Source organism: Rana temporaria, chromosome 7 (assembly GCF_905171775.1).
Source record: "Rana temporaria chromosome 7, aRanTem1.1, whole genome shotgun sequence".
NCBI classification, from domain to species: Eukaryota; Metazoa; Chordata; class Amphibia; order Anura; family Ranidae; genus Rana; species Rana temporaria.
The window spans coordinates 205,136,453-205,163,832 of NC_053495.1; the positions used below are offsets into that span (position 1 = coordinate 205,136,453).

Consider the following 27,380-nt stretch of genomic DNA (forward strand, 5'->3'; position numbering starts at 1 on the left):
GCCTCACTGTGTCCATGTCTCACCGTGCCCATGCCTCACCGTGCCCATGCCTCACTGTGCCCATGCCTCACTGTGCCCATGTCTCACTGTGCCCATGCCTCACTGTGCCCATGTCTCACTGTGTCCATGCTTCACTGTGCCCATGCCCCACTGTGCCCATGTCTCACTGTGTTCATGCCTCACTGTGTCCATGCCTCACTGTGCCCATGCCCCACTGTGCCCATGTCTCACTGTGTTCATGCCTCACTGTGTCCATGCCTCACTGTGCCCATGACTAGACTTACGTTTAACATGGGAGACTTTAGAAGGGGTTCCCGGCTTTGAAAAATCGGTGCTCCCCGGCCGTAGGTCCCCCAGACAACAAACTTTGCACACTTGCAGAGGAGAAATGGGGCTACATGTGTGCCAAGTTCTACGGCTGGCCGGTACCGGGTCCCCACAATCCGGGAGATCGGGCACAAAAAGGTGACTCGAGTATAAGACGAGGGGGGCATCTTCAGCACAAAGAAATGTGCTGAAAAACTTGGCTTATACTCGAGTATATACGGTAATTGCCCCTTATATGTATTTGACAGCTGCTGAGATAAATGAGTTTAATAATCTGATTTCATTCTGATTCCTTTCTGTATTCTGTGGATTTTACGAGCTGTGTGTTCTTCAGAGACGCGGAATGGCAGAGCTGCAAGCAAGAGGTTAGGTCTACCGACTGTGACTGCGCCTTCCTGGCCAGAAATGACAGCGCCATCTCCTTAAAAATTCAATCGTCTTCTGGGGATGGAAAGTGGAACTTGTACTACCCAAAGCCTTTCTGGATCCATGATGTGGGTAGGTAGTAATATATATATATATATATATAGTATCTCACAAAAGTAAGTACACCCCTCACATTTCTGTAAATCTTTTCATGTGACAACACTGAAGAAATTACACTTTGGGCTAGATTCAGATAGATCAGTGGATCTTTAGATCCGCGTAATCTATCTGATTTAATATCCGCCGCCGCAAGTTTTAGTGGCAAGTGGGTAATTCACTAAACACTTACCTCCAAACTTGCGGCGGCGTATCTTAAATCCCCCGGCGGCGGAATTCAAATTCCGCGGCTAGGGGGGAGTGTAGCATTTAAATCAGGCGCGTTCCCGCACCGATTTAACTGCGCATGCGCCGTCCGCGAATTTTCCCGGCGTGCATTGCTCCCAATGACGTCGCTAGGACGTCATTGGTTTCGGCGTGAGCGTAACTTGCGTCCATCGGTTTTGTGAATCGACGTACGCAAACGACGTAAAAAAAAAAAAATTTGACCCGGGAACGACGGCCATACTTAACATAGGATACGCCACCTAGGGGGCATGTTTATCTTTACGCCGGGAAAACCCTTACGTAAACGGCGTAAAGTGACTGCGTCGGGCCCGCGTACGTTTGTGAATTGGCGTATTTAGCTGATTTACACATTCTCTGCGTAAATCAGCAAGATAGCCCCCAGCAGCCATTTTTAATTTGCAGTTAAGATCCGACGGTGTAACACAGTTACACCTGTCGGATCTTAGGCATATCTATGTGTAACCTGATTCTATGAATCAGGCACATAGATACGACCGACAGAACTCAGAGTTACGATGGCGTATCAGGAGATACACCGTCATATCTCTATGTGAATCTGGCCCAACGTAGCTACAATGTTGTGTAGTGAGTGTGCAGCTTGTATAACAGTGTACATTTGCCGTCCCCTCAAAATAACTCAACACACAGCCATTAATGTCTAAACCGCTGGCAACAAAAGTCAGTACACCCCATAAGTGAAAATCTCCAAATTGGGGCCAAAGTGTCAATATTTTGTGTGGCCTCCATTATTTTCCAGCACTGCCTTAACCCTCTTGGCCATGGAGGTCACCAGAGCTTCACAGGTTGTCACTGGAGTCCTCTTCCCCTCCTCCATGATGACATCACAGAGCTGGTGGATGTTGGAGACCTTGCGCTCCTCCACCTTCCGTTTGAGGAGTCCCACAGATGATCAATAGGGTTTAGGTCTGGAGACATGCTTGGCCACAGTCCATCACCTTTACCCTCAGCTTCTTTAGCAAGGCAGTGGTGGTCTCGGAGTTGTGTTTGGGGTCGTTATCATGTTGGAATACTCCCCTGCGGCCCAGTCTCTGAAGGGAGGGGATCATGCTCTGCTTCAGTATGTCACAGTACATGTTGGCATTCATGGTCCCCTCAATGATCTGTAGCTCCCCCAGTGCCGGCAGCACTCATGCAGCCCCAGACCATGACACTCCCACCACCATGCCTGACTGTAGGGAAGACACTCTTGTCTTTGTCCTCCTCACCTGGTTTTCGCCACACACGCCTGACACCATCTGACACCAAATACCTTTATCTTGGTCTCATCAGACCACAGGACACGGTTCCAGTAATCCATGTCCTTAGTCTGCTTGTCTTCAGCAAACTGTTTGCGGTCTTTCTTGCGCATCATCTTTAGAAGAGGCTTCCTTCTGGGACGACAGCCATGCAGACCAATTTGATGCAGTGTGCGGCGTATGGTCTGAGCACTGACAGGCTGACCCCCCCCCCCCCCACCCCTTCAACCTCTGCAGCAATGCTGGCAGCCCTCATACGTCTATTTCCCAAAGACAACCTCTGGATATGACGCTGAGCACGTGACCTCAACCTCTTTGGTGGACCATGGCGAGGTCTGTTCTGAGGGGAACCCATCCTGTTATACCGCTGGATGGTCTTGGCCACCGTGCTGCAGCTCAGTTTCAGGGTCTTGGCGATCTTCTTATAGCCATCTTTATTTAGAGCAACAATTCTTTATATCAGATCCTCAGAGAGTTCTTTGCCATGAGGTGCCATGCTGAACTTCCAGTGACCAGTATGAGAGAGTGAGAGCGATAACACCAAATCTAACACACCGGCTCCCCATTCACACCTGAGACCTTGTAACACTAACGAGTCACATGACATCGGGGAGGGAAAATGGCTAATTGGACATTTTCACTTAGGGGTGTACTGACTTTTGTTGCCAGCGGTTTAGACATTAATGGCTGTGTGTTGAGTTATTTTGAGGGGACAGGAAATGTACACCGTTATACAAGCTGTACACTCACTACATAACATTGTAGATACAAAGGGCCGGATTCACAGAGAGATACGACGGTGTATCTCCTGATACGCCGTCGTATCTCTGACTTAGGCCGGTCGTATCTATGCGCCTGATTCATAGAATCAGTTACGCATAGATATGCCTAAAATCCGACAGGTGTAACTGTGTTACACCGTCGGATCTTACCTGCAATTTAAAAATGGCGCGGGGGGCGTTCTCGCTGATTTCCGCAAAAAAATATTTAAATCAGCGAGATACGCCAATTCACGAACGTACGCGGGCCCGACGCAGTGTTGTTACGACGTTTCCGTAGCGGTTTTCCCGGCGTATACTTACCCCTGCTTCTATGAGGCGCAGCCAATGTTAAGTATAGCTGTCGTTCCCGCGTCGATTTTTTTTTTTTTTTTTTTTACGTCGTTTGCGTACACCGATTCAGAAACCCGCGCGTCGCAAGTTACGCTCACGCCGAAACCACTGACGTCCTAGCGACGTCAGTGGGAGCAATGCACGCCGGGAAATTTCACGGACGGCGCATGCTCATTTAAATCGGCGCGGGGACGCGCCTGATTTAAATAGTACACTCCCCCTAGCCGCGGAATTTAAATTCCGCCGGGGGTTTTACGATCCGCCGCCGCAAGTTTGGAGGTAAGTGTTTTGTGAATTACCCACTTGCCTCTCAAACTTGCGGCAGCGGATCTTAAATCACAAAGATCACGCGGATCTATGTGAATCTAGCCCAAAGTGTAATTTCTTCAGTGTTGTCACATGAAAAGATTTACAGAAATGTGAGGGGTGTACTTACTTTTGTAAGACGCTGTGTGTATATATATATATATATGTGTGTGTGTGTGTTTTCCAGATTGGGAGCTCAGAGAGTTTAAGGAAGTGCCTAGAAAAGCTTCAAATGTGTTTGGAAATTTATGCAACAAAAACCTAATCTGAGCCCCTGATATGTTGTCACTCCATGGAAAATTCTATTGCCTTTGGGGGATCAGGAAGGATTTACCCCCCTCCCCTCCCCCACTGGAGCAAATTGGATTGTGCTTTTTCTGGATCAACTGTGGGTATAAGGTTCTGTGGGGCACTATTCCCCCCACTGACACCTACAATAGGGAACTATTCCTCCCACTGGCACCAATGATGGGGCACTATTCCCCCCACTGACACCAATGATGGGGCACTATTCCCCCCACTGACACCAATGATGGGGCACTATTCCCCCCACTGACACCAATGATGGGGCACTATTCCTCCCCCTGACACCAATGATGGGGTACAAATCCTTCTACATACACCAATGATGGGGTACTATTCCCCCCACTGACACCAATGATGGGGCACTATTCCCCCCCACTGACACCAATGATGGGGCACTATTCCCCCCACTGACACCAATGATGGGGCACTAATCCTCCCCCTGACACCAATGATGGGGTACAAATCCTTCTACATACACCAATGATGGGACACTATTCCTCCCACTGACACCAATGATGGGACACTATTCCTCCCACTGACACCAATAGTAGGGTGCAATTCCTTTCACTTACACCAATGATGGGGCACTATGCCTTCTGCTGACACCAAGAATGGGGTAAAATTCCTTCCACTGACACGAAAAGACAGGGCACTATTCTTCCCACTACCACCCATGATGGGGCATTATTCCTCCCACTGACACCAATCATGGGGCACTATTCCTCCCACTACCACCCATGATGGGGCATTATTCCTCCCACTGACACCAATCATGGGGCACTATTCCTCCCAGTGACACCAATGATGGGACACTATTCCTCCCAGTGACACCAATGATGGGACACTATTCCTCCCACTGACACCAATGATGGGACACTATTCCTCCCAGTGACACCAATGATGGGACACTATTCCTCCCACTGACACCAATGATGGGACACTATTCCTCCCACTGACACCAATGATGGGACACTATTCCTCCCACTGACACCAATGATGGGACACTATTCCTCCCACTGACACCAATGATGGGACACTATTCCTCCCACTGACACCAATGATGGGACACTATTCCTGCCACTGACACCAATGATGGGGCACTATTCCTGCCACTGACACCAATGATGGGACACTATTCCTGCCACTGACACCAATGATGGGACACTATTCCTCCCACTGACACCAATGATGGGGCACTATTCCTCCCACTGACACCAATGATGAGGCACTATTCCTCCCACTGACACCAATGATGGGACACTATTCCTCCCACTGACACCAATGATGGGACACTATTCCTCCCACTGACACTAATGATGGGACACTATTCCTCCCACTGACACCAATGATGGGACACTATTCCTCCCACTGACACCAATGATGAGGCACTATTCCTCCCACTGACACCAATGATGGGACACTATTCCTCCCACTGACACCAATGATGGGACACTATTCCTCCCACTGACACCAATGATGGGACACTATTCCTCCCACTGACACCAATGATGGGACACTATTCCTCCCACTGACACCAATGATGGGACACTATTCCTCCCACTGACACCAATGATGGGACACTATTCCTCCCACTGACACCAATGATGGGACACTATTCCTCCCACTGACACCAATGATGGGACACTATTCCTGCCACTGACACCAATGATGGGGCACTATTGATCTTTTATTGAAAAGAATCAAGCAACCAATTTTATACAAAAGTAAAAAACAAAACTATAGTACAAAACTTCAAACATAAATCCAAGGAATACACATCCAGGTTCAGAATATATACAATATATACACTATACACCACCACCAAAACATTACTACAAAACTATTTACACAAAGCAGCAGAGAGGGCCTAAGAGGCACAACCCGTCACCTATGTACGCAGCCATTTATCAAAAATGTATCAAAAATAATAATCTAGGGTGATAAGAGACAGACAGCCACACCCGGGAAAGAGACTCCTGGCAGTCAGGGAGGCTTGAAACCCCTCCACGCCTTCAGCCAAACCCCCTGACCCCGCTTGTCTCTCTCAAGCCCCCGAATCTTCCCCACCTCATGCACAATGTCATACACCACCACCTCAACAGGAAGGATTTTTTGCCGAATGCTGACCTGACACCGTGCGTTCCAGGTGAAATAACGGACCACTAGACTAACTAAAAAAAGTGTATCCAAACAAAAACCTCCACCGGTACTGAATGCTCCGTACACCCACTCGGCATAACCCAGCCTGGAGAGGAAAGGAACACCGAGCGCCCGCCCCACCTGTTTGTACACTTCTATGTTAAAAGGGCAACGAAGCAGAAAATGGTCCATAGTCTCCTCCTCACCTGCACACTCCTCCCGAGGACAGCTACGATCCACCCCACTGCGGAATTTCAAATTGCCCCGAACATAGAGCCTCCCATGGAAGCACAACCAGGCCAGATCCCTAAATTTAGGAGGTATTCTATCCAAATTAATTAGTCTCAACCCCGCCCTCAAAACTGGGCCTGGGCAATCCCTTAAGGCCAGTGGGTCATGAAAGACTTCGCTCAAGACTCGACTCATAAGGTCTTTCCTCGGAACCGATCTGAGATCTTCAGCCGACAATCGCCACTGCCGCAGTAACTTCAGGCACGGAGCTACATAGGCTGGTAGCTGACCACGATGACCCCTGCGATTCTTCACTTGGCCACCTTCTTCCCAAAGTCGCAGAAAAGGACTAAACCAAGATCTAAATATGCCTGCCCATCCAGGAGGTTCCACTGCAAGCATACTACCAATGTTAAACTTGAGAAAAAGCAGTGAAAAGAAAAGAATTGGGTTGACCATACCTAAGCCACCCTCCCTCCTGGATAGGTAGGTGACATTCCTCTTGATGGGGTTCAGTCTGTTCCCCCACAGCATCTGGAAGAACACACTACTGACCCTAGCATAGAGAGACACTGGCAAGATGCAGACAAAGCTGACATACAAGAAGATCGGAATCAGGTAGGTCTTAATCAGATCAACCCTTTCCCTCATAGATAACTTCCATCTCTTCCAGTTGACCACCTTAGCATTGGCAATTTCCAGTCTGCCTTCCCAGTTTTTGAGGCCATAATCGCCGGGTCCAAATTCAATGCCTAGTATCTTAATTCTTTCCCGGGGCACTGGAAAGGTGTCCGGGAGATCAAACCCCTCACCTTCCTTTCCCATCCAGAAAACTTCGCTCTTTTCCTGATTGATCTTGGAGCCTGATGCTTCAGAATACCGTGATGTCAGAGAGACCACCTCCTCCGCCTCATCCGTCCCAGTGACAATCACTGATACATCGTCCGCATAAGCAACAACCCTCAATGGCGGCTCACCCGGGAGCCCCACTGGTACCCCACACAACATGCCGCTCTCTAGCCTCCTGATGAAGGGGTCGATTGCAAACACATAGAGCAGGGGACTCAGGGGACAGCCCTGGCGCACCCCGGAGCCAACCTCAAAGGACTGCCCAACCCAACCATTAACAAGAGGGAAGCTTTCTGCCCCCTTATACAAGACTTTCAGCCAATCAACAAAACCACCCGGCAGACCGTACTTACTAAGGAGCAACCACAGGTACTCATGGTTAACACGATCAAAAGCCTTTGCCTGATCCAATGTCAGCAAGTACTTTCCCCAGCCTGCAGCCCTGCACCGCTCCAAGGCCTCCCGGACAGCTAACACCGCTGTGAAGGTACTCCTACCCTGGACCGAACAGTGCTGATGGCGAGAAAGCAAAGACTCTGCTACTGACGACAGGCGCCAGAAAAATATCTTCGCCAGTATCTTTCTATCGACATTAAGAAGGCTGATGGGGCGCCAATTCTCAATCATCGAAGGATCTTTACCCTTTGACAGAAGAATCACAGCCGAGTGCCTCATGGAAGGGGATAGCACCCCCTCAGCAAGACAACTGTTAAAAACCTCTACCAAATGTGGGGCCAGAATAGACTTAAAGGCTTTGTAGAACTCAGCCGTCAAGCCATCCGGTCCGGGTGACTTTTTGATGGCAAGCTGTTCAATTGCCCTCATCACCTCTTCAACTGTGATCTCCTCTGTCAAATTCATCAATGGAACATCTCCACCATTTAGACCTGGAGTAGAGTCCAAAAAGCTTTCCATCTTGTCACGGTCAAGCTCTTTCCTTCCAAGAAGGTCGGCATAAAAGGACCTCACGACCTCCAGAATCCCTGACCTGGACTTTGTCACGGAACCTGTACTGTCCTTAAGGCCAACGACCGCTTTAACAGCTACACCTTGTTTGCAGTTCTGGTAAGGGTCAGGCGAGTGGTACTTCCCATAGTCCCTCTCCAGAACCAAAGAGGCATGCCGGTCATATTGACACTTCCTGAGAAGGAGTTTCACTTCAGAGATTGCCCCAGGATCTCCTCCTCTCGAGACAAGAATATCCAGCTTCCTCCGCAAACGTTGGTAGGTCATGTATTTATTAAACTGTGTTCTATTGGCTAGGCCCCTGAAGAATCCAGCGATCCTCTTTTTGGTCAGCTCCCACCACTCAGCCTTGCTGCTACAAAAGTCCAGGAGGGTCACCTGTGCCTGAAAGAATTCCTCAAAGGATTGTCTAACATGTTCTTCCTTGAGTAGAGTCGAATTCAATCTCCAGATGCCCTTTCCTCTCTGAGGGGCGTCTGAAGCATTCAGGGCCACAGATAGCATACAGTGATCAGAGAACTCTACTGCCTGCACCACTGGGGGTGAGAAAGCAGAGGCCTCCTTCAAAAAAAACCTGTCTATCCTACTCTGACTATTACCACGATGAAAGGTGAACCCGGTGTCATCCGGGAGGTGCGCAATGTGCACATCCACAAGACCAGCATCCCTAACCATACTATTTAAAAAAACGCTATCATATCCCAGCCTGTCCTTGAAGGCCTTCCTGTCCTTGGGCCTAGTTACTGTATTAAAGTCACCTCCAAAGACCACTTGCCGGGATGTAAAAAGAAATGGCTTGATCCTTGTAAAAAGGCATTTCCTGTCCCACTTTGTGTGCGGCCCATAGATATTAATTAGGCGCAGGTCCTGCCCTCCCACAAGGACGTCTAAGACCATACATCTCCCAATCTCCACCTCAATAACCCGCCGGACAGTTACCATGCCGGTTTTAAACAACACCGCCACACCGCCGTAAGGCTCGGCCGCAAGAGACCAGTAAGATGGACCATACCTCCACTCTCTCTTTGCCATATGAATATCTGCCAAGGAGGTGAGCCTAGTCTCTTGCAAAAATAAAATTTCAGCATCTAATTGGCTGAACAAAAAGAAGGCCATAGAACGAGCTCTCACTGACTTAATGCTGGCGACATTTATTGTCGCCACTTTTAACGGAGGGGGAACCGCCATTTGGGTTATTGGGTGGATTGCTTCTTAGCTCCCCTCTGCTGCTCATCACCAGAAGCCTCCCTCTTTCTTGAGGCCGCCTCCAACTCCATCTCTGAATCAGAGCTCAGCTCTGAAGAAGCGCCAGATGATGAAATGTCCCACCTAGAGGACCTACGACGGGTGGAGACATGCACCGGAGCTTCCCGTCCCCGTTCCGTCCTCACCGCCTGCTTCTTCCGCCGCCCAACCTTCCTTCTCTCCTCCAGGTACTTGAGGTCAGCCTCAGAGATGCCCTCATCCCTTGTTTTTTTCTTTGAAGCGACCTTTTTAGTACCCGCTATCACTCCTGATGGGGGGGGTAAATCCGACTTAACAGGGATAGACTTCTGGGGGGTAACTGACTCAGGGGGCACAGACTTGGAAGGTTCTGACACAAGAGGAGCGGGGGGACACAGATACAGATACAGATACAGATACAGAAGGAGTACTTACAGACACAGAAGGGGTGGTCACAGGAACTGGGGAGGGAACTGGGGAGGAAACTGGGGAGGGATCCTGAGCAGGACCAGGGGGGTCGGTCACCGCAGCGGAGGATGGTACACCAGGGGCCTCCCCCTCCATCCCGTCCAGCCTTGACATCTCATCCACTACCTCCTTCTCCATATTGTGCCAGGCCTCAGGGCATCTGCTATAAGGGTGGCCAAGTCGCAGGCACAGGTTGCACCTGATCTTCTGGGTGCAGTCCTTGGCCATATGACCCTGACCCCGACACACTGAGCATATCAAGGCCGAACAGGAGGAGCTAAGGTGCCCCCTCTCTCCACAGCGGTGGCACAGCTTCGGCTGACCAGGGTAGAAGACGGTCATCCTATCCCTCCCTATGAAAGCCGAGGAGGGCAGGTGACGGACAACATTTCCATCCCTGGCCAGCCTGACTGTTACCGACCATCCCCCAGTCCAGATGTTACGCTCATCTAATATTTTACTGGGTTTGGTTAAAACTTCCCCATAGTTCCTCAACCAGACCTCCAGATCCCTGGCAGGGACGCTCTCATTGGTGAGGATGATAGTGATCTTTTTTACTGTTGACTGCTGCGAAATCGCAACTGGGGCCAGACTCTCCCATTCGGGTCTTGACCTGCACCGGGCCTCATATCGTTCCCAGAACAGGTCAAGACCCTCTGGCTTGGTGAAACTGACTGTATACTCCCGCGTCCCTGACACATGAATAAAAGCATAGAGATCGTTAACCCCAAAACCCATTTCTAGAATTAAATCCACCACTGCACGCCTTGCAGGGGGGATTGCACCACCTTCCCATTTCAAGATGACAACATTACGTCTTGGGCCCCCAGCAGAAGCCAGAGACCCAAGACCATATCCCGGGGGGCTTGAGGTGGTAGCTCGCAGGGGAAAACCCTGCTTGGGGGCGGAGCTGCCAGGGACAGAGCGTACCACCTGAGCGAAAGTGGGTTTATTGGGGCCAAGACCCCACACTGAAGTCACTTTATCTGCATGAACAGAGTTAGTATTGTCCATCCCACCTGAAATGGGACCATTGTCTATCCCACCTGAAATGGGACCATTGTCCATCCCACCTGAAATGGGACCATTGTCCATCCCACCTGAAATGGGACCATTGTCCATCCCACCTGAACTGGGACCATTGTCCATCCCACCTGAAATGGGACCATTGTCCATCCCACCTGAAATGGGACCATTGTCCATCCCACCTGAACTGGGACCATTGTCCATCCCACCTGAACTGAGATGATTTTTATCAGTCACACACACATTCCCATCAGGAACAGTCACTGTTGCTGCTGCAGTACCAGCTGTCGCCTGATGCTGCGCTGTGGAGTCCAGAGAAGCAGTGGGGCAATCAGCTCTGGTCTCAGCATCAGGAGGGTTAATGGGTTCTGCTGGGACTTGCAGTTCCTTCACAGAAATGTCATTTTTTAAACGGATCTCTTGCTGCATTGCAGCCTCAGCAGGCACATTATTACTGCATACATTCTGATTATTAGGCACATTATCAGGCATGGTGCTAGATGGTACAAACACAGTCTTATTCACAACATGGGGCTTAGCAGGCTTTACTTTATCAGGTACACCATCTGTAATATCTTCATCATTGAAAACCATCTGATCCCCCCGCACAGGAGACTCCATTACCTGGATCACCCTCAGCATGCCTCCTGAGTCCTGGGAAGGCATTGGGGTGCTTACCTCTCCCTGGGGGGGCAGGGGGTCAGAACTGGGGGTCTCCTCCTCCTCCATCTTTGTCACCTTTGCAAACCTCCTTTCGTTGGAGAACTTTTCCTTGAAAGGACCATCCCTTCCCTCCATTATGGCCACGATGGTCTCCTGGTGGTCCACACGGACCTTGGCCAATTGGATCTCTGGATCCATGGATCCGCGTTTCAGACTATGCAAGCCTTCACGTTGCCTTCGCAGGCGCTTCAGCTCCGCACGTAGCTTGTACAGCTTGTCCCTCTCCCGGTTTAGGACTTTTATGCCGGCCACCACTCGCTCCCGAATGGCCTCCGAGCCTTCATCCACACCAGGGGCAGAGAGATCACCAGCTGAGGCTTGTAGAGGGGCAGACATGTCAGCAGATGGCCCAGGAGATGGCTGAGAGCCTCCAGCAGGGGAGGCCCCGCTGCCCTCCATGGCTTCCCCAGAAAAGGGGCCAGGAGAGCTGGGAGAGATTTCCAGGCAACTCCCTTCTCACACAGCAGCTTCTCACACACCTTCCTCCTCACACACCTGTGCTCCAATGGTGGGTGGGGCACTATTCCTGCCACTGACACCAATGATGGGACACTATTCCTGCCACTGACACCAATGATGGGACACTATTCCTCCCACTGACACCAATGATGGGACACTATTCCTCCCACTGACACTAATGATGCTAAGTTTTGTTTGTATTGCACAATTCCTTCATACTAGTTCAGGAATAATCTGAGCGTCTGCCTTTTTTTCCTCTGTGTGATCGCAGTTCTCCTCCCGGTACCGATCCTGCATGTCCAGCAGCTGCCCGGGAACACGCTGGCTCTGAACTGGTCAAGCCCTCTGCTGAAGCTGGAGGAACACCTGATGTACCAGATCCGATTCTCGCAGGACGGGGAGAAGACGTGGACGGTACCGTATAGGAAGTCATTGTGATAGGAAGACCACCGCGGGGGGAAGAACCAATCTGTGAACAAACGTTCCCAAAGAGATGGTAGACAGAGGCAGGGCAGCCATCAGGAATTATGGGGCCCCTTACACCGCTTCAGGCATGGGCCCCTGAGAAGCGGGGGGCCTTTACAAAAAAAAAATAAGAAATAAAGAAAAATATATATAAAGAAGGGGGTAGCCATCCGGGGCCCTGGGGACCTCTGGGCCCTTTAATAAAAAAAAAAAAAAAAAAAAAATATATATATATATATATATATATATATATATATATATATATATATATATATATATATATATATACAAACTATTATTTTTTTTGTTATAAAAAAAAAATTACTAAAAAAAAGGGGGGTTGCCATCCGGGACCTCTGGACCCTTTAATAATAATAATAAAAAAAAGAAACTTCTGGGCCCTTTAATAAAAAAAATATATATAAATATATATATATATATATATATATATATATATAAAAATAAACATTTAAAAAAAAAAAAAAAAGGGGGGGTTGCCATCCAGGGCCCTTTAATAAAAACATAAAAAATAAATATATATAAACAAAAATAAATAAAATAAACATTTATAACAAATAAAAAAAGGGGGTTTGCCACATGGGGCCCTGGGGACCTCTGAGCCCTTTAATAAAATATATCTATATATATAAAAAAAAGAAAAAAAGAAATAAAATAATATAAACAAATTATTATTTGCCATCCAGGGGCCCTGGGGACCTCTGGGCCCTTTAATAATAATAATAATAATAAAAAAAAAAAATATATATATATATATATATATATATATATATATATACATATATACATACAAATTTTTTATTTTTTTTGTTCTAAAAAAAAATTACAAAAAAGGGGGGTTGCCATCCGGGACCTCTGGGCCCTTTAATAATAATAATAAAAAAAAGAAACTTCTGGGCCCTTTAATAAAAAAAAAATATATATATATATATGTATATATATATATATATATATATATATATATATATATATATATATATATATTTTTTTTTATATTATTATTATTAAAGGGCCCAGAGGTCCGCAGGGCCCCGGATGGCAAATAATAATTTGCCAATAATTTGCCATTATAAACATTTATAAAAAATAAAAAAAAGGGGGGGGGGTTGCCATCCAGGGCCCTGGGGACCTCTGGGCCCTTTAATAAAAACATAAAAAATAAATATATATAAACAAAAATAAATAAAATAAACATTTATAACAAATAAAAAAAGGGGGTTTGCCACATGGGGCCCTGGGGACCTCTGAGCCCTTTAATAAAATATATCTATATATATATAAAAAAAAGAAAAAAAGAAATAAAATAATATAAACAAATTATTATTTGCCATCCGGGGCCCTGGGGACCTCTGGGTCCTTTAATAATAATAATAATAATAAATATATATATTTTATAAAAAATAAATTAAAAAAAGGGGGGGTTTCCATCCGGGGCCCTGGGGACCTCCGGACCTCTAAAAAATAAAAAAAATTGGCACTTTAATACAAAATAAAAAAAATATATATTTAAAAAAAGATATTTTTTTTAATAAAAAATAAATAAAAAAAGGGGAGTTGCCATATGGGGCCCTATGGGCCTCCGGGCCCCTGGGGACCTCCGGACCCCTTACAGGTGTACTGCCTTTTTCCCCCACCTGATGGCGGCCCTGGACAGAGGTGGCTCTAGGCCTCTGTGAGGCCTTAAGCAAAACTTGGACGCGGGGGCCCCACTCACGCCCATAATGGGCAAAAAAAAATTCAAGCAAAAAAAAAATGGCTGCAGAAAGATGGACGGATCTAGCAAATGATGCGGCCGCGAGGCCCCATGTGAGAGCGAGGCCTTAGGCGACCGCCTCATTTGCCTAATTAAAGAGCCGCCGCTGAATGGTAGATTCTCCCAACTTTGGGATACTTTCCTCAAATGATAAGACAAGAAGGGGGCCCTTTTGTAGCGCCTAGACAGAAGAAGCTTAAAGTGTTACGCCGCGTACACACCAACGGATTTTCCGTTGGAAAAAAAATCGGACGGTTTTTCCGACGGAATTTCGCTCAAGCTTGGCTCACCAAATTCCCACCGTCAAGAACGCGGTGACGTACAACACTACGACGAGCCAATGAATTTCAATGCTTCCGAGCATGCGTCGACTTGATTCTGAGCATGCGCGGTTTTTAGTGCGTCGGAATTGCATACAGACGCATTTTTCGATAGAATTTTTTTCCGGAAAACCCATCGCTTGTCTACACGGCGGGTGGGAGGAAGTTAAACTGTTTTTTAACCTCAGACATGAAATATGAGAACAAAGCATATCTCTCTATAGTGTGTACTACAATTGCGCGGTCGTGCGACGTGGCTTCCAAACAAAATTGGCTTCCCTTTTCCCCCACAAATAGATATTTCTTTTGGTGGTATTTGATCACCTCTGCGGTTTTTATTTTTTGCGCTATAAACAAAAATAGAGCGACAATTTTGAAATAAAAAAAATGCAATATTTTTTTACTTTTTTTCGCTATAATAAATATCCTCCAAAAATATATATAATTTTTTTTCCCTCAGTTTAGGCCGATACTTATTCTTCTACATATTTTTGGTAAAAAAAAAAAATCGCAATAAGCGTTTATTGATTGGTTTGCGCAAAAGTTATAGGCCCAGATTCACAAAGCACTTACGCCGACGTATAACAAGTTGCGCCGACGTAAGTGCAAATGTGCGCCGTCGTATCTGTGCGCCAGACCCACAAACAGAGATGCGCCTAAAACCAGGCTACACCCCGCCGACGTATCTTGCTTACGCCGGCGTAAGGTGGGCGCACATTTAGGCTGGGAGCATGGTGCCGCTCCCATTGATTAGCCATTCAAACATGCAAATGAGGGAAATACGGCGATTCACGAACCTGCATGCGCCCGACGCAGGCTACGAGAGGTGCGCGTAAGTTGTACGTCCGGCGTAAAGTTATTCACCATAAAGGAAGTGCAACCCGGCAGCAGACATGCAAAGGTCTGCACCAGGGAACACAAGCCGGCGTATTTTACGTTGGACGTGTGTCTGGCTGGGCGTAGGTTACATTCACGGCGTACACAGTGATCTGGCGTAGTTTAGGCAGTTGTTCCGACGTGGTTGTGAGCAGGCATGGGGTCACGCCTCATTTGCATGGGTCACGCCCACTTCCACCTACGCAGGCGTACTCCTTCGAATTCCACGCCACGCTGGCGCAGCGTTGGGAGCACTGGCTTGCTGAATGCATTGCTTGCCTCTCTGCGCTGCGTTGGCGTAGCGTACATTGGTTACTCTACGACGGCGTAATGTGCGCCTTGCTCTTTGTGAATCTGGGTCATAGCGTCTACAAAATAGGGGATATTTTTTTGGCATTTTTATTAATAATTTTTTTTTTTTACTAGTAATGATGGCGATTTTTGGCGCTATTTTGGGACCATTCACATTGATACAGCGATCAGTGCTATAAAAATGCACTGATTACTGTATAAATGACACTGGCAGGGAAGGGGTTAACCACTAGAGGGCGAGGAAGGGGTTAAGTGTGTCCTAGGGAGTGATTCTAACTTTTAGGGGGTGTGACACGACACTGATCGCTGCTCCCGATGCGAGGGAACAGAAGATCAGTGACCTGTCACTAGGAAGAACGGGGAGCTGTTGTGTTTACACTATCCTCTCCCTGTTCTTCAGCTCCGTGACACGATCGCGGGACACCGGCAGACATAGAGTACGCAGGTCCCGCGGGCACGATCGCGGAGCTCGCGGATGGGTCGTGCGCACGACCACGCGGTGGAAAATTTCGTATAAGCTTGTGCGGCGGTCGGCAAGCGGTTAACATACAAGGCAGGAACTCAGCTTCTAAATCTTTAACCCTTTGTTAGGAAAAACAATGGTCGAATCTAGTTTACAATTGATAATGAGATCTGCCAGCACAGTGCAAATAGGGATAATTATGGCAAACACAGCTTCAATGTACTAGGTTGGTGTACTATATAAGCAGAGACTCAGAAATGCTTGTTGTTTATCAGATTCTGCAGATTCCGGACGGAGTGCGAAACAAGACGCTGTCCGCGGTGGCAGGAACAAGCTATGTCTTACAGCTGAGGGCAACTTTAAGGCCATACAGGGTCCAAGGCCTCTGGGGTGACTGGTCAGACAGAATTACCATCAAAATTCCCTCCAGCACAGGTGAAATGGAAGTGGCAAACCTTTATATACATGTAAGGGGGTGTTAGGTCAGTTGGTGGCGCCCCCTCCCCCCCCCAGGTTATAAATAGTGGGTGGAAGAGTGAGTGAGCCCGGTGGAAAGTTTAGAGAAGAGAGAGTCACGTAGCTGGCCCCTGTGGGACGTTTCCCCAGCTAGGGGAATGCCTAGGAGACCCGAGGCCAGAGAAGGCGTGAGGAAAGTACTGGCAGCCGCCATCTTTGAATATGGAAGAAGTTGTATGAAGTTGTATGAAGTTGTATGCCTTGATGTTTGACTATTAAAGCATTGAAAACCAATTGTACTCATCTCTAATTTCATTGGTGGCCAAACCGGAAACTGGTGCCCTGCTCAGCCGGGGAGAAGTGTCGTGCCAGGGCATTGTGTACGTTTTGGTGAGCTGATTACTTTAAGCCGGGACCCACGCTAATGAAGAAATTGGGCAGGAGTCCTGTTAGTGGTACCCAACGTTTTCTTGGCCTTGCCTACAAATATATATATATGTATGGCATCCCTGGATCTCCAGTCTCCAATGGCATCCCTGGATCTCCAATCTCCAATGGTATCTCTGGATCTCCAGTCTCCAATGACATCCCTGGATCTCCAGTCTCCAATGGTATCTCTGGATCTCCAGTCTCCAATGGTATCCCTGAATTTCCAGTCTTCAATGACATCCCTGGATCTCCAATTTTCAATAACATCCCTGGATCTCCAGTCTCCAATGGCATTCCTGGATCTCCAATCTCCAATAACATCAATGAATCTCCAATGGCATCCCTGGATCTCCAGTCTCCAATGGTATCCCTGAATTTTCAGTCTCCAATGACATCCCTGAATCTCCAATCTCCAATGGTATCTCTGGATCTCCAGTCTCCAATGGCATTCATGGATCTCCAGTCTCCAATGACATCCCTGGATCTCCAGTCTCCAATGGCATCCCTGGATCTCCAATAACATCCCTGGATCTCCAATGTCCAATGTCATCCCTGGATCTCCAATGTCCAATGTCATCCCTGGATCTCCAATGTCCAATGTCATCCCTGGATCTCCAATGTCCAATGGCATTCATGGATCTCCAGTCTCCAATGGCATTTCTGGATCTCCAGTCTTCAATTACATCCCTGGATCTCCAGTCTCCAATGGTATCCCTGGATCTCCAATCTCCAATGACATCCCTGGATCTCCAATGGTATCCCTGAATTTCCAGTCTCCAATGGCATCCCTGGATCTCCAGTCTCCAATGGCATCCTTGGATCTCCAGTCTCCAATGGCATCCCTGGATCTCCAGTCTCCAATGGCATCCCTGGATCTCCAGTCTCCAATGGCATCTTCAGTCTCCAATGGTATCCCTGAATTTCCAGTCTTCAATGACATCCCTGGATCTCCAATTTTCAATAACATCCCTGGATCTCCAGTCTCCAATGGCATTCCTGGATCTCCAATCTCCAATAACATCATTGAATCTCCAATGGCATCCCTGGATCTCCAGTCTCCAATGGTATCCCTGAATTTTCAGTCTCCAATGACATCCCTGAATCTCCAGTCTTCAATGGTATCCCTGGATCTCCAATGACATCCCTCGATCTCCAATCTCCAATGACATCCTTGGATCTCCAATGTCCAATGGCATCCCTGGATCTCCAGTCTCCAATGGCATCCCCGAATCTCAAGTCTTCAATTGTATTCCTAGATCTCCAGTCTTCAATGGCATTCCTGGATCTCCAATCACCAATAACATCATTGGATCTCCAATGTCCAATGGCATCCCTGAATTTCCAGTCTCCAATGGCATCCCTGGATCTCCATTTTTCAATAACATCCCTGGATCTCCAATTTCAATAACATCCCTGAATCTCCAGTCTTCAATGGTATCCCTGGATCTCCAATCTCCAATGACATTCTTGGATCTCCAATGTCCAATGGCATCCCCGAATCTCAAGTCTTCATTGGTATCCCTGGATCGCCAGTCTTCAATGGTATCACTGGATCTACAGTCTCCAATAACATTCTTGGATTTCCAATGGCATCCCTGGATCTCCAATATCCAACGACATCCCTGGATCTCCAATGGCATTCCTGGATCTCCAATCTCCAATAACATCATTGAATCTCCAATGGCATCCCTGGATCTCCAGTCTCCAATGGTATCCCTGAATTTTCAGTCTCCAATGACATCCCTGAATCTCCAGTCTTCAATGGTATCCCTGGATCTCCAATGACATCCCTCGATCTCCAATCTCCAATGACATCCTTGGATCTCCAATGTCCAATGGCATCCCTGGATCTCCAGTCTCCAATGGCATCCCCGAATCTCAAGTCTTCAATTGTATTCCTAGATCTCCAGTCTTCAATGGCATTCCTGGATCTCCAATCACCAATAACATCATTGGATCTCCAATGTCCAATGGCATCCCTGAATTTCCAGTCTCCAATGGCATCCCTGGATCTCCATTTTTCAATAACATCCCTGGATCTCCAATTTCAATAACATCCCTGAATCTCCAGTCTTCAATGGTATCCCTGGATCTCCAATCTCCAATGACATTCTTGGATCTCCAATGTCCAATGGCATCCCCGAATCTCAAGTCTTCTTTGGTATCCCTGGATCGCCAGTCTTCAATGGTATCACTGGATCTACAGTCTCCAATAACATTCTTGGATTTCCAATGGCATCCCTGGATCTCCAATATCCAACGACATCCCTGGATCTCCAGTGGCATTCCTGGATCTCCAATCTCCAATAACATCATTGAATCTCCAGTGGCATCCCTGGATCTCCAGTCTCCAATAACATACCTGCATCTCCAATTTTTCAATGACATCCCTGGATCTCCAATCTCCAATGACATCCCTGGATCTCCAATCTCCAATGACATCCCTGGATCTCCAATCTCCAATGACATCCCTGGATCTCCAATGGCATTCCTAGATCTCCAATCTCCAATGGCATTCCTTGATCTCCAATATCCAACGACATCCCTGGATCTCCAATGTCATCACTGGATCTCCAGTCTCCAATAACATACCTGCATCTCCAATCTCCAATGACATCCCTGCATCTCCAATCTCCAATGACATCCCTGGATCTCCATTGTGCATTTATAATTATTTAGAGTTTCACCGTTGAGTTATTATAATAGTATAGGCTTACCTTTTTTTGACTTTTGCTATTATTTACTTGTATTCCATTATTTACTTGTATTCCCTCCCTGTTAGTGTAGAAATGTTAGGCTATTAGGCCGTCCAAACTCCTGCAGAGCTTAAGGCTGAAACCAGACACTCAGGTTGTCATATTACAAAATTATACAGATGAAAACTATTTTATTCTCCTCCAGAGCCTTAGAGTGTCAGTTATCGGTTATCAGAGTGTCAGTTATCAGTTATCAGAGTGTCAAAGTGTCAGTTATCAGTTATCAGAGTGTCAGTTAGAGTGTCAGTTATCAGCTCAGAGATAAACTTTTGTGGGTGTCTTGCAGCCTTATGTGTCATTGGTTTATTATATGTTGTTGATGGATGTCTTGGTTTTCTGCAGGGTGGATTATCTTGGCAGTCGGTCTGTTTCTTCTGTCCATCCTGGCGGCTGTATTGTGTATGTGCTGTAAGTTCCCATTTTTATACAGGTGAGCAAAACTTTATCCTACGATGACATTATTTTTACATTTTAGTGGCCACGCTCTCACCATCCCAACTCCTTGGTGGCCAAGCAGCCGTAACATAGCATTCTATCTAAGCTCCTTATGGGATGCAACGTTTGTTTCACATCTATGCAGCTGCGCTTGATGCATTTTTTGCATGCAGTTTTCATGCATTTTGCGTTTTTTTTCTTCTTCTTCTCTTTAAACGCACTGTATATAGCTGGTTGCTAAGGAGGGGGCCATGAAGCCAGCCGCCGTGTCATTAGCAACCGATGAGTCATTAGCTGTCAGTGGGGTTCCTTGCTGAAAGCTGAATGTAAAAAATAAAAAAGGACTATACCAAGCCTGAGAAAGGTATCTAAAGGGGTTCCAAAAGTTTGCACCTTTACTAAGTTCAGTTGTCTAATAAGGGGTACTCAAGTCTTCTGCACTGATTGGTGACTAACATGGTACAACACTCTATTACTCATATATAGTTATATAATAGCTCACTTTGACCTCTGCCTTTTAGGAAACTGAAGAACAAGCTGTGGCCTCCTGTGCCAAACCTTCACCGCGTACTGGACACCTTCCTGGCTGAGATTCAGAAACAGTACCAGGTAATCACAAATAAAGCCTTAATCCAAATAATGATTATAGGTTATATATTTTCGGTATTGTAACGGAACGTCCCACACTCCACTTGAGTGCTTCCGTCATATACCGCTTCCTATCAGTCTGGATATAGATATCAGATATTCCAGCTGCTCACAAGCACACAACGAGACGAGACTTGTTTGTCTGCTGAACATGGATTGTTTAATAGAACCCAGAATACAACCTTATATACAGTTTAAAGAGGAGGTAACCAGAACATAAATTAACATGAGCTAATTAACTAATCATTTACCCAGACAAGGCGACTGATAGATATGACCTTTCAGGGTAGACATCACAAAAGTGAACTTACTCTTGAGGGCCGATCCTAGGGGGTCACAGGCGCCTGGGTGCAGAAATATTTCTGGCGCCCCCACATGGGCTTTTTCAGTTTACTAATTCCTCCCCTTCACAAATGTTTCTATGGCAATGACTCAACCACAGAGATGCTCCCCCACGAAGTCTTCATTACCCTGGGATCCTTACATGATCTCTTAACAATAAACAAAATACAGGAAGAGGAGCAGAGTACTTTATTGGGACTTGGATGGCGGCCTCTCTGATGGACACAGAGAGGGCTTCTGTTAGAGAGTCTGTTAGAAAGACCCCCAGACATACTACAGACATGATACAGGAGACGGTCAGAGACTGCAGACATGATACAGGAGATGGTCAGAGACTGCAGACATGATACAGAAGATGGTTAGAGACTGCAGACATGATGCAAGAGACGGTCACAGACTGCAGACATGATACAGGAGACGGTTAGAGACTGCAGACATAGTACACAAACATGGAGAGAAGGAGGGAGGGGAGAACTCTGGCACTTCAGTGCCCCCACCTCTGCAGGCGCCTGGGTGCATTGCACCCTGTGCACCCTGCCTAGGATCAGCCCTGTTACTCCTTCAGTGGAACCCACAGGGTTCCTCTGGAATTTACTAGGGGTTCCTTGAGCTGTGATTGTTCTTATATTATATATATATATATTGTTCTTCCCCCCAGTTTTTATGCCACAGCTCCAATACTGCCACACGTGACTGAACTGCACAGTATAGTGGGGGACTCTCTGTCGGGTATTGTAATGTATGATACATTTTTGGTCTTCCTACCCTCAGCCTGGCTCGACGTCATACGAGAAGACTCCTGAAGATGTCGCTCACACCTCTTGTGTAGAGATCCTCTCTGAAGTGACTCTTTCCAGTGAAGGACAGCCGCTTTCCCGTGATTATGTGCAGCTTTCTCCTCCGACCTACCAAAATGAGGACAACTGGCCGAAGCTGGAGCTCTTGGACCTTCACCTGGAACTGAATGCTAAAAATCAGCCACCCAGTGATCTCATCAATCAGACCTACCTGCCCACCAGCTGGAGCTTTTGAAGGAGGCAGCCAACAACTTACAAATAAGAGCACCCACCCGTTCTCAGTCCAGGTTCTGTGGAAAGCCAGGGTTGCTCCAGAGGTTGCTGGAGGTCCCTTGAGCAGTGGCTGCTTGGCCTTCCATCTGATGGTCACTGCACAATGTCAGGGTCAAGAGAATGTGACAGAGGCTAGTGGCATTAACATCAATTACCTTTTTAGATGTCTGTAAGGGTGAAATTCTTCCTGCTAACCACACAGGAAAGGGGTATTCTTTCTCTTACTAGCCATATTATGAGGATGTCCTTCTGCCACTCACCCCCAATGAAATGGCGCATTCCTTCCATTGGCCATCACTGTAAGGGGCATTTTTCCTTTCACAGAACATAGAAGGGACATCTCTCTCACCGACCATAGTGGAAACAAGCCCTTCTCCCAATGACCGTCAATATACAGTAAAGTGACACGTCTCTCACTGACCATAGTGGAAACAAGCCCTTCTCCCAGTGACGTAAATATACAGTAAAGTGACACGTCTCTCACTGACCACAAATGTAAAGGGGTCAGGTCTATCACTGCCCATAATGTAAGGTTGCCTTTTTCCAATGACCACCAATGTAAGGAGACACTTCTTTCACTGACCATAACATAAGGGTTCCCTTCTCCCAATGACCACCAATGTAAGAGGAAGCATCTATCAATGACCACCAATATAATGTGACACTTCTCTCACTAACCTTAAGGGTATTATTATTTTATTGACCACCAATGTAAGAAGACACTTCTCCCACTGACCAACATTGTAAGAGGACACATCTCCCAATGACCACCTACATAGGGTGACCCATCTCTCAATGACCATCAATGTAAGGGGTCACGTCTCTCACTGACCATAACATAAGGGTGCCCTTCTCCCAAAGACCACCAATGTAAGAGGACACTTCTATCAATGACCACCAATATAATGGGACACTTCTCTCACTGACCATAACATAAGGGTGCCATTCTTCCAATGACCACCAAGGTAAGAAGACACTTCTCTCAATAACTACCAATGTGAGGAGTCACGTCCTTTACTCACTATAACCTAAGAGTGTCCTTCTCCCAATGATAACCAATGTAAGAGGACACGTCTCCCAATGACCACCAATGTAAGAGGTAACTACTCTCATTGACCAACACTGTAAGTGGACATGTCACACAATGACCACCAGTCTAAAGTGACACTTCTCTCAATAACCACCAATGTAAGGAGTCACGTCCTTTACTGACCATAACCTAAGAGTGTCATTTTCCCAATGATAAATGTAAGAGGCCACATCTCACAATGACCACCAATGTAAGAGGACACTTCTCTCATTGACCAACATTGTAAGAGGACTTGTCTCTCAATGACCACCAATATAAGGCAACACTTCTCTCACTGATCACAAATGTAAGGGGTCACATCTATTACTGACTTTAATGTAATGGTGTCCTTCTCCAAATTACCACCAATTTAAGGAAACACTTCTCCCACTGACCAGCATTGTACGAGGACACGTCTCCCAATGACCACCATCATAAGGTCACACATCTCTCACTGACCATAACACAAGGGTGCCCTTCTCCCAATGACCACAAATGTAAGAGGACACGTCTTCCAATGACCGCTAATGTAAGAGGGCACGTCTTCCAATGACCACTAATGTAAGAGGGCACGTCTTCCAATGACCACTAATGTAAGAGGACACGTCTTCCAATGACCACTAATGTAAGAGGACACGTCTTCCAATGACCACTAATGTAAGAGGACACGTCTTCCAATGACCACTAATGTAAGAGGACACGTCTTCCAATGACCACTAATGTAAGAGGACACGTCTTCCAATGACCACTAATGTAAGAAAGCACTTTCCTTACTGACCACAAATGTAAGGGGTACATCTCTTCTTGACTATAATGTAATGGTGCCCTTCTCCCAATCACCACCAATTTAAGGAGCCACTTCTCCCACTGACCAACATTGTAAGAGGACACGTCTCCCAATGACCATGACATAAGGTCACACATTTCTCAATGACCACCAATGTAAGGGGTCACGTCTCTCACTGACCATAGCATAAGGGGACCCTTCTACCAATGACCACCAATATAATGTGACTCTTCTCTCCGTGACCATACCATAAGGGTGCCATTCTTCCAATGACCACAAATCTGAGCATGAATGTTAGAGATATGTCTCTCCTTGACCATAATGTAAGGGTGTTCTTGTTCTAATGACCACCAATCTAAGGTGACACTTCTCTCAATAACCACCAATGTAAGGGGTCGCTTTTCCCACTGACTACCAATGCATGGGGACCCTTCACTGGACACAAATATAAGAGAGTCTGTGTTTCTTTTCTGGACTTTTTTTTCATTTTGATTTTACAATTGTTACTGAAAATGATTTCATCATATAGAGCAGGAAGCGTTAAGCGTGATCCACCTTCCATATCACATACTCTAGCTATGCCACTTTCTTTATCCTTTTATTTATTACATCTATAACTTATGGATCTTGGTAATGTACTGTGAGCTAGCAGGGGTTCCTTGAAACCTAAAAATTGTTTCAACGGTTCTTCTGGGGTAAGATGATTGAGAAAGGATGTATACAGGGCTATCTTAATGCAAGCGCACTCCTGGGCACTGCCCAGGGGCCCCAGGTACATGGGGGGTCCCCACAATAATCTTGCATTACATCATACTTGCCAACTGTCCTGGATTTGCTGGGACAGTCATGCTTTTTACTAAACTGTCCCGATATGGTCATGTCCTGTAACCTATACTGTGCCCTCCTGATCCCAGTATTGTGCCCTCCTGATCCCAGTATTGTGCCCTCTTGATCCCAGTATTGTGCCCTCCTGATCCCCCCTATACTGTGCCCTACTGATCCCAGTATTGTGCCCTCCTGTACTGTGCCCTCCTGATCCCAGTATTGTGCCCTCCTGATCCCAGTATTGTGCCCTCCTGATCCCAGTATTGTGCCCTCCTGATCCCAGTATTGTGCCTTCCTGATCCCAGTATTGTGCCCTCCTGATCCCCCCTGTACTGTGCCCTCCTGATCCCAGTATTCTGCCCTCCTGATGCCAGTATTCTGCCCTCCTGATCCCCCCTGTACTGTGCCCTCCTGATCCCAGTATTCTGCCCTCCTGATCCCAGTATTGTATCCCCCTGACCCCCCCTGTACTGTGCCCTCCTGATCCCAGTATTGTGCCCTCCTGACCCCCCCCTGTACTGTGCCCTCCTGATCCCAGTATTGTGCCCTCCTGATCCCAGTATTGTGCCCTCCTGTCCCTCCTCCCCCCGTACTCTGCCCTTTGTGTTGATTAGTCTTTGATCTATGGAACGTTTTCCTTTTGTAAAATCGATTTTATTGAAAGTTCTAATGAATATATGTTTAATTCTATCAACTATTTATGCTTTATTTCTTAAAAGTAGGTGTGTAAATTGGGGCAGGCTGGTAGGGGCCTTTTCTGAGCGTTTTTAAATTCGCTCTGAACCAAACGATCTTTGATCGAGGTATCACGTTTATGGGTGATTGAGGGATAGTTGGAAATAAAACCATTCACCTTATCCAAATTTGTTGGGATTATTTCTTGGATAGCTTTATGTTGTCGTGAGAAACGCAGGATGATCCTGGTTGTTTCAAAGTCAGAATCGCCTGTCAGTTTCTTTTTGAATAAAAGCTCCTGTCTTGTTTTTGTACTTGTTTTGTTATAGGCCATGCGTAAGCATGACCTGCTATACCCTCTTCTGCGAGAAGTCTGCTCTGTAGTTTTCCTGCTTCCTCGAAAAATAAAGTATCATTAGAGCAATTGCGACGGAGTCGCAAATATTGCCCATATGGTATGGAGTTTTTTAGGGAGAGTGGATGAAAACTGTCAGTGTGTAGCACCGTATTTCCGGCTGTGCTTTTACAAGGAAAGGGTGCAAAAAAAGTGATGGTGTATTTGTCATGGGTCATCGTGAATTTTAGACTGTACTCGTTTTGGTTTAACCGATTGAAAAATTGCAGTAAGGAACTTTTCGATCCCCCCCAGATGACAAAGACGTCGTCGATATACCGTCGCCATAATTTGCCATGGCTCAGGTATTCGACAAGGTCTTTGTCACCGGGGAGGGATTGCTCCCACTCCCCCAGGTACAAATTGGCGTAGGATGGGGCACAACATGTCCCCATCGCTACGCCTTGTACCTGGAGGAAGTGGGAGTCGTTGAAGGAAAATAAATTGCGATAGAGTATATATTGCAATGCATCGAGTAGGAAGTCATTCAGAGTGGGATCATGTCGGAGGCCCTTGCGCAGAGTCCTCTGTATTGCCTCCATCCCCTTAACATGGGGGATGCTGCTATACAGTGCCTCCACATTGATGCCGGCCGTCAATCATCCTCCGTCTGGATAGGAACGCCCATTCCCCGCGGGGAGTCGGAATATTCTATAGAGGATTGCACTGTGAGTACCGGGCGAAAAAAATCAAGACAGGCATACTGTAGCTCGCGCTACTATGCCTAATTTAATGCTCAAATGTTGCTATGGAGGGTGAACTACCGCTTTAAGTATGGCCGTCGTTCCCGCGTCGAAATTTGAAAATTTTACGTCGTTTGCGTAAGTCGTCCGTGAATAGGGCTGGACGTAATTTACGTTCACGTCGAAACCAATACGTCCTTGCGGCGTACTTTGGCGCAATGCACACTGGGATATTTTCCCCCGACGTTCGAAAAAAACGTCAATCACGTCAGGTCACCCCCCATTAACATAAAACACGCCCCCTCATCCTCATTTGAATTAGGCGCGCTTACGCCGGCCACATTTACGCTACGCCGTCGTAAGTTAGGAGGCAAGTACTTTGTGAATACAGTACTTGCCTCTCTGACTTAAGGCGGCGCAGCGTAAATACGCCCCTACCTG

At 46.9% G+C, this 27,380-nt stretch overlaps 1 protein-coding gene across 1 annotated transcript in view; it reads left to right on the plus strand.

The window, feature by feature from the left end:
• The window catches only part of MPL (MPL proto-oncogene, thrombopoietin receptor), a 39,475-nt gene extending 15,284 nt beyond the window's left edge, over positions 1-24,191 (plus strand). The window contains exons 7-12 of the mRNA XM_040361081.1: positions 662-825; positions 12,435-12,577; positions 16,646-16,805; positions 20,354-20,441; positions 20,968-21,055; positions 22,208-24,191. Of these exons, the coding sequence (XP_040217015.1) occupies positions 662-825; positions 12,435-12,577; positions 16,646-16,805; positions 20,354-20,441; positions 20,968-21,055; positions 22,208-22,468 (904 nt within the window). The 3' untranslated portion in view covers positions 22,469-24,191. The remainder of the gene's footprint in view (positions 1-661; positions 826-12,434; positions 12,578-16,645; positions 16,806-20,353; positions 20,442-20,967; positions 21,056-22,207) is intronic.
• Positions 24,192-27,380: the final 3,189 nt, after the last annotated feature.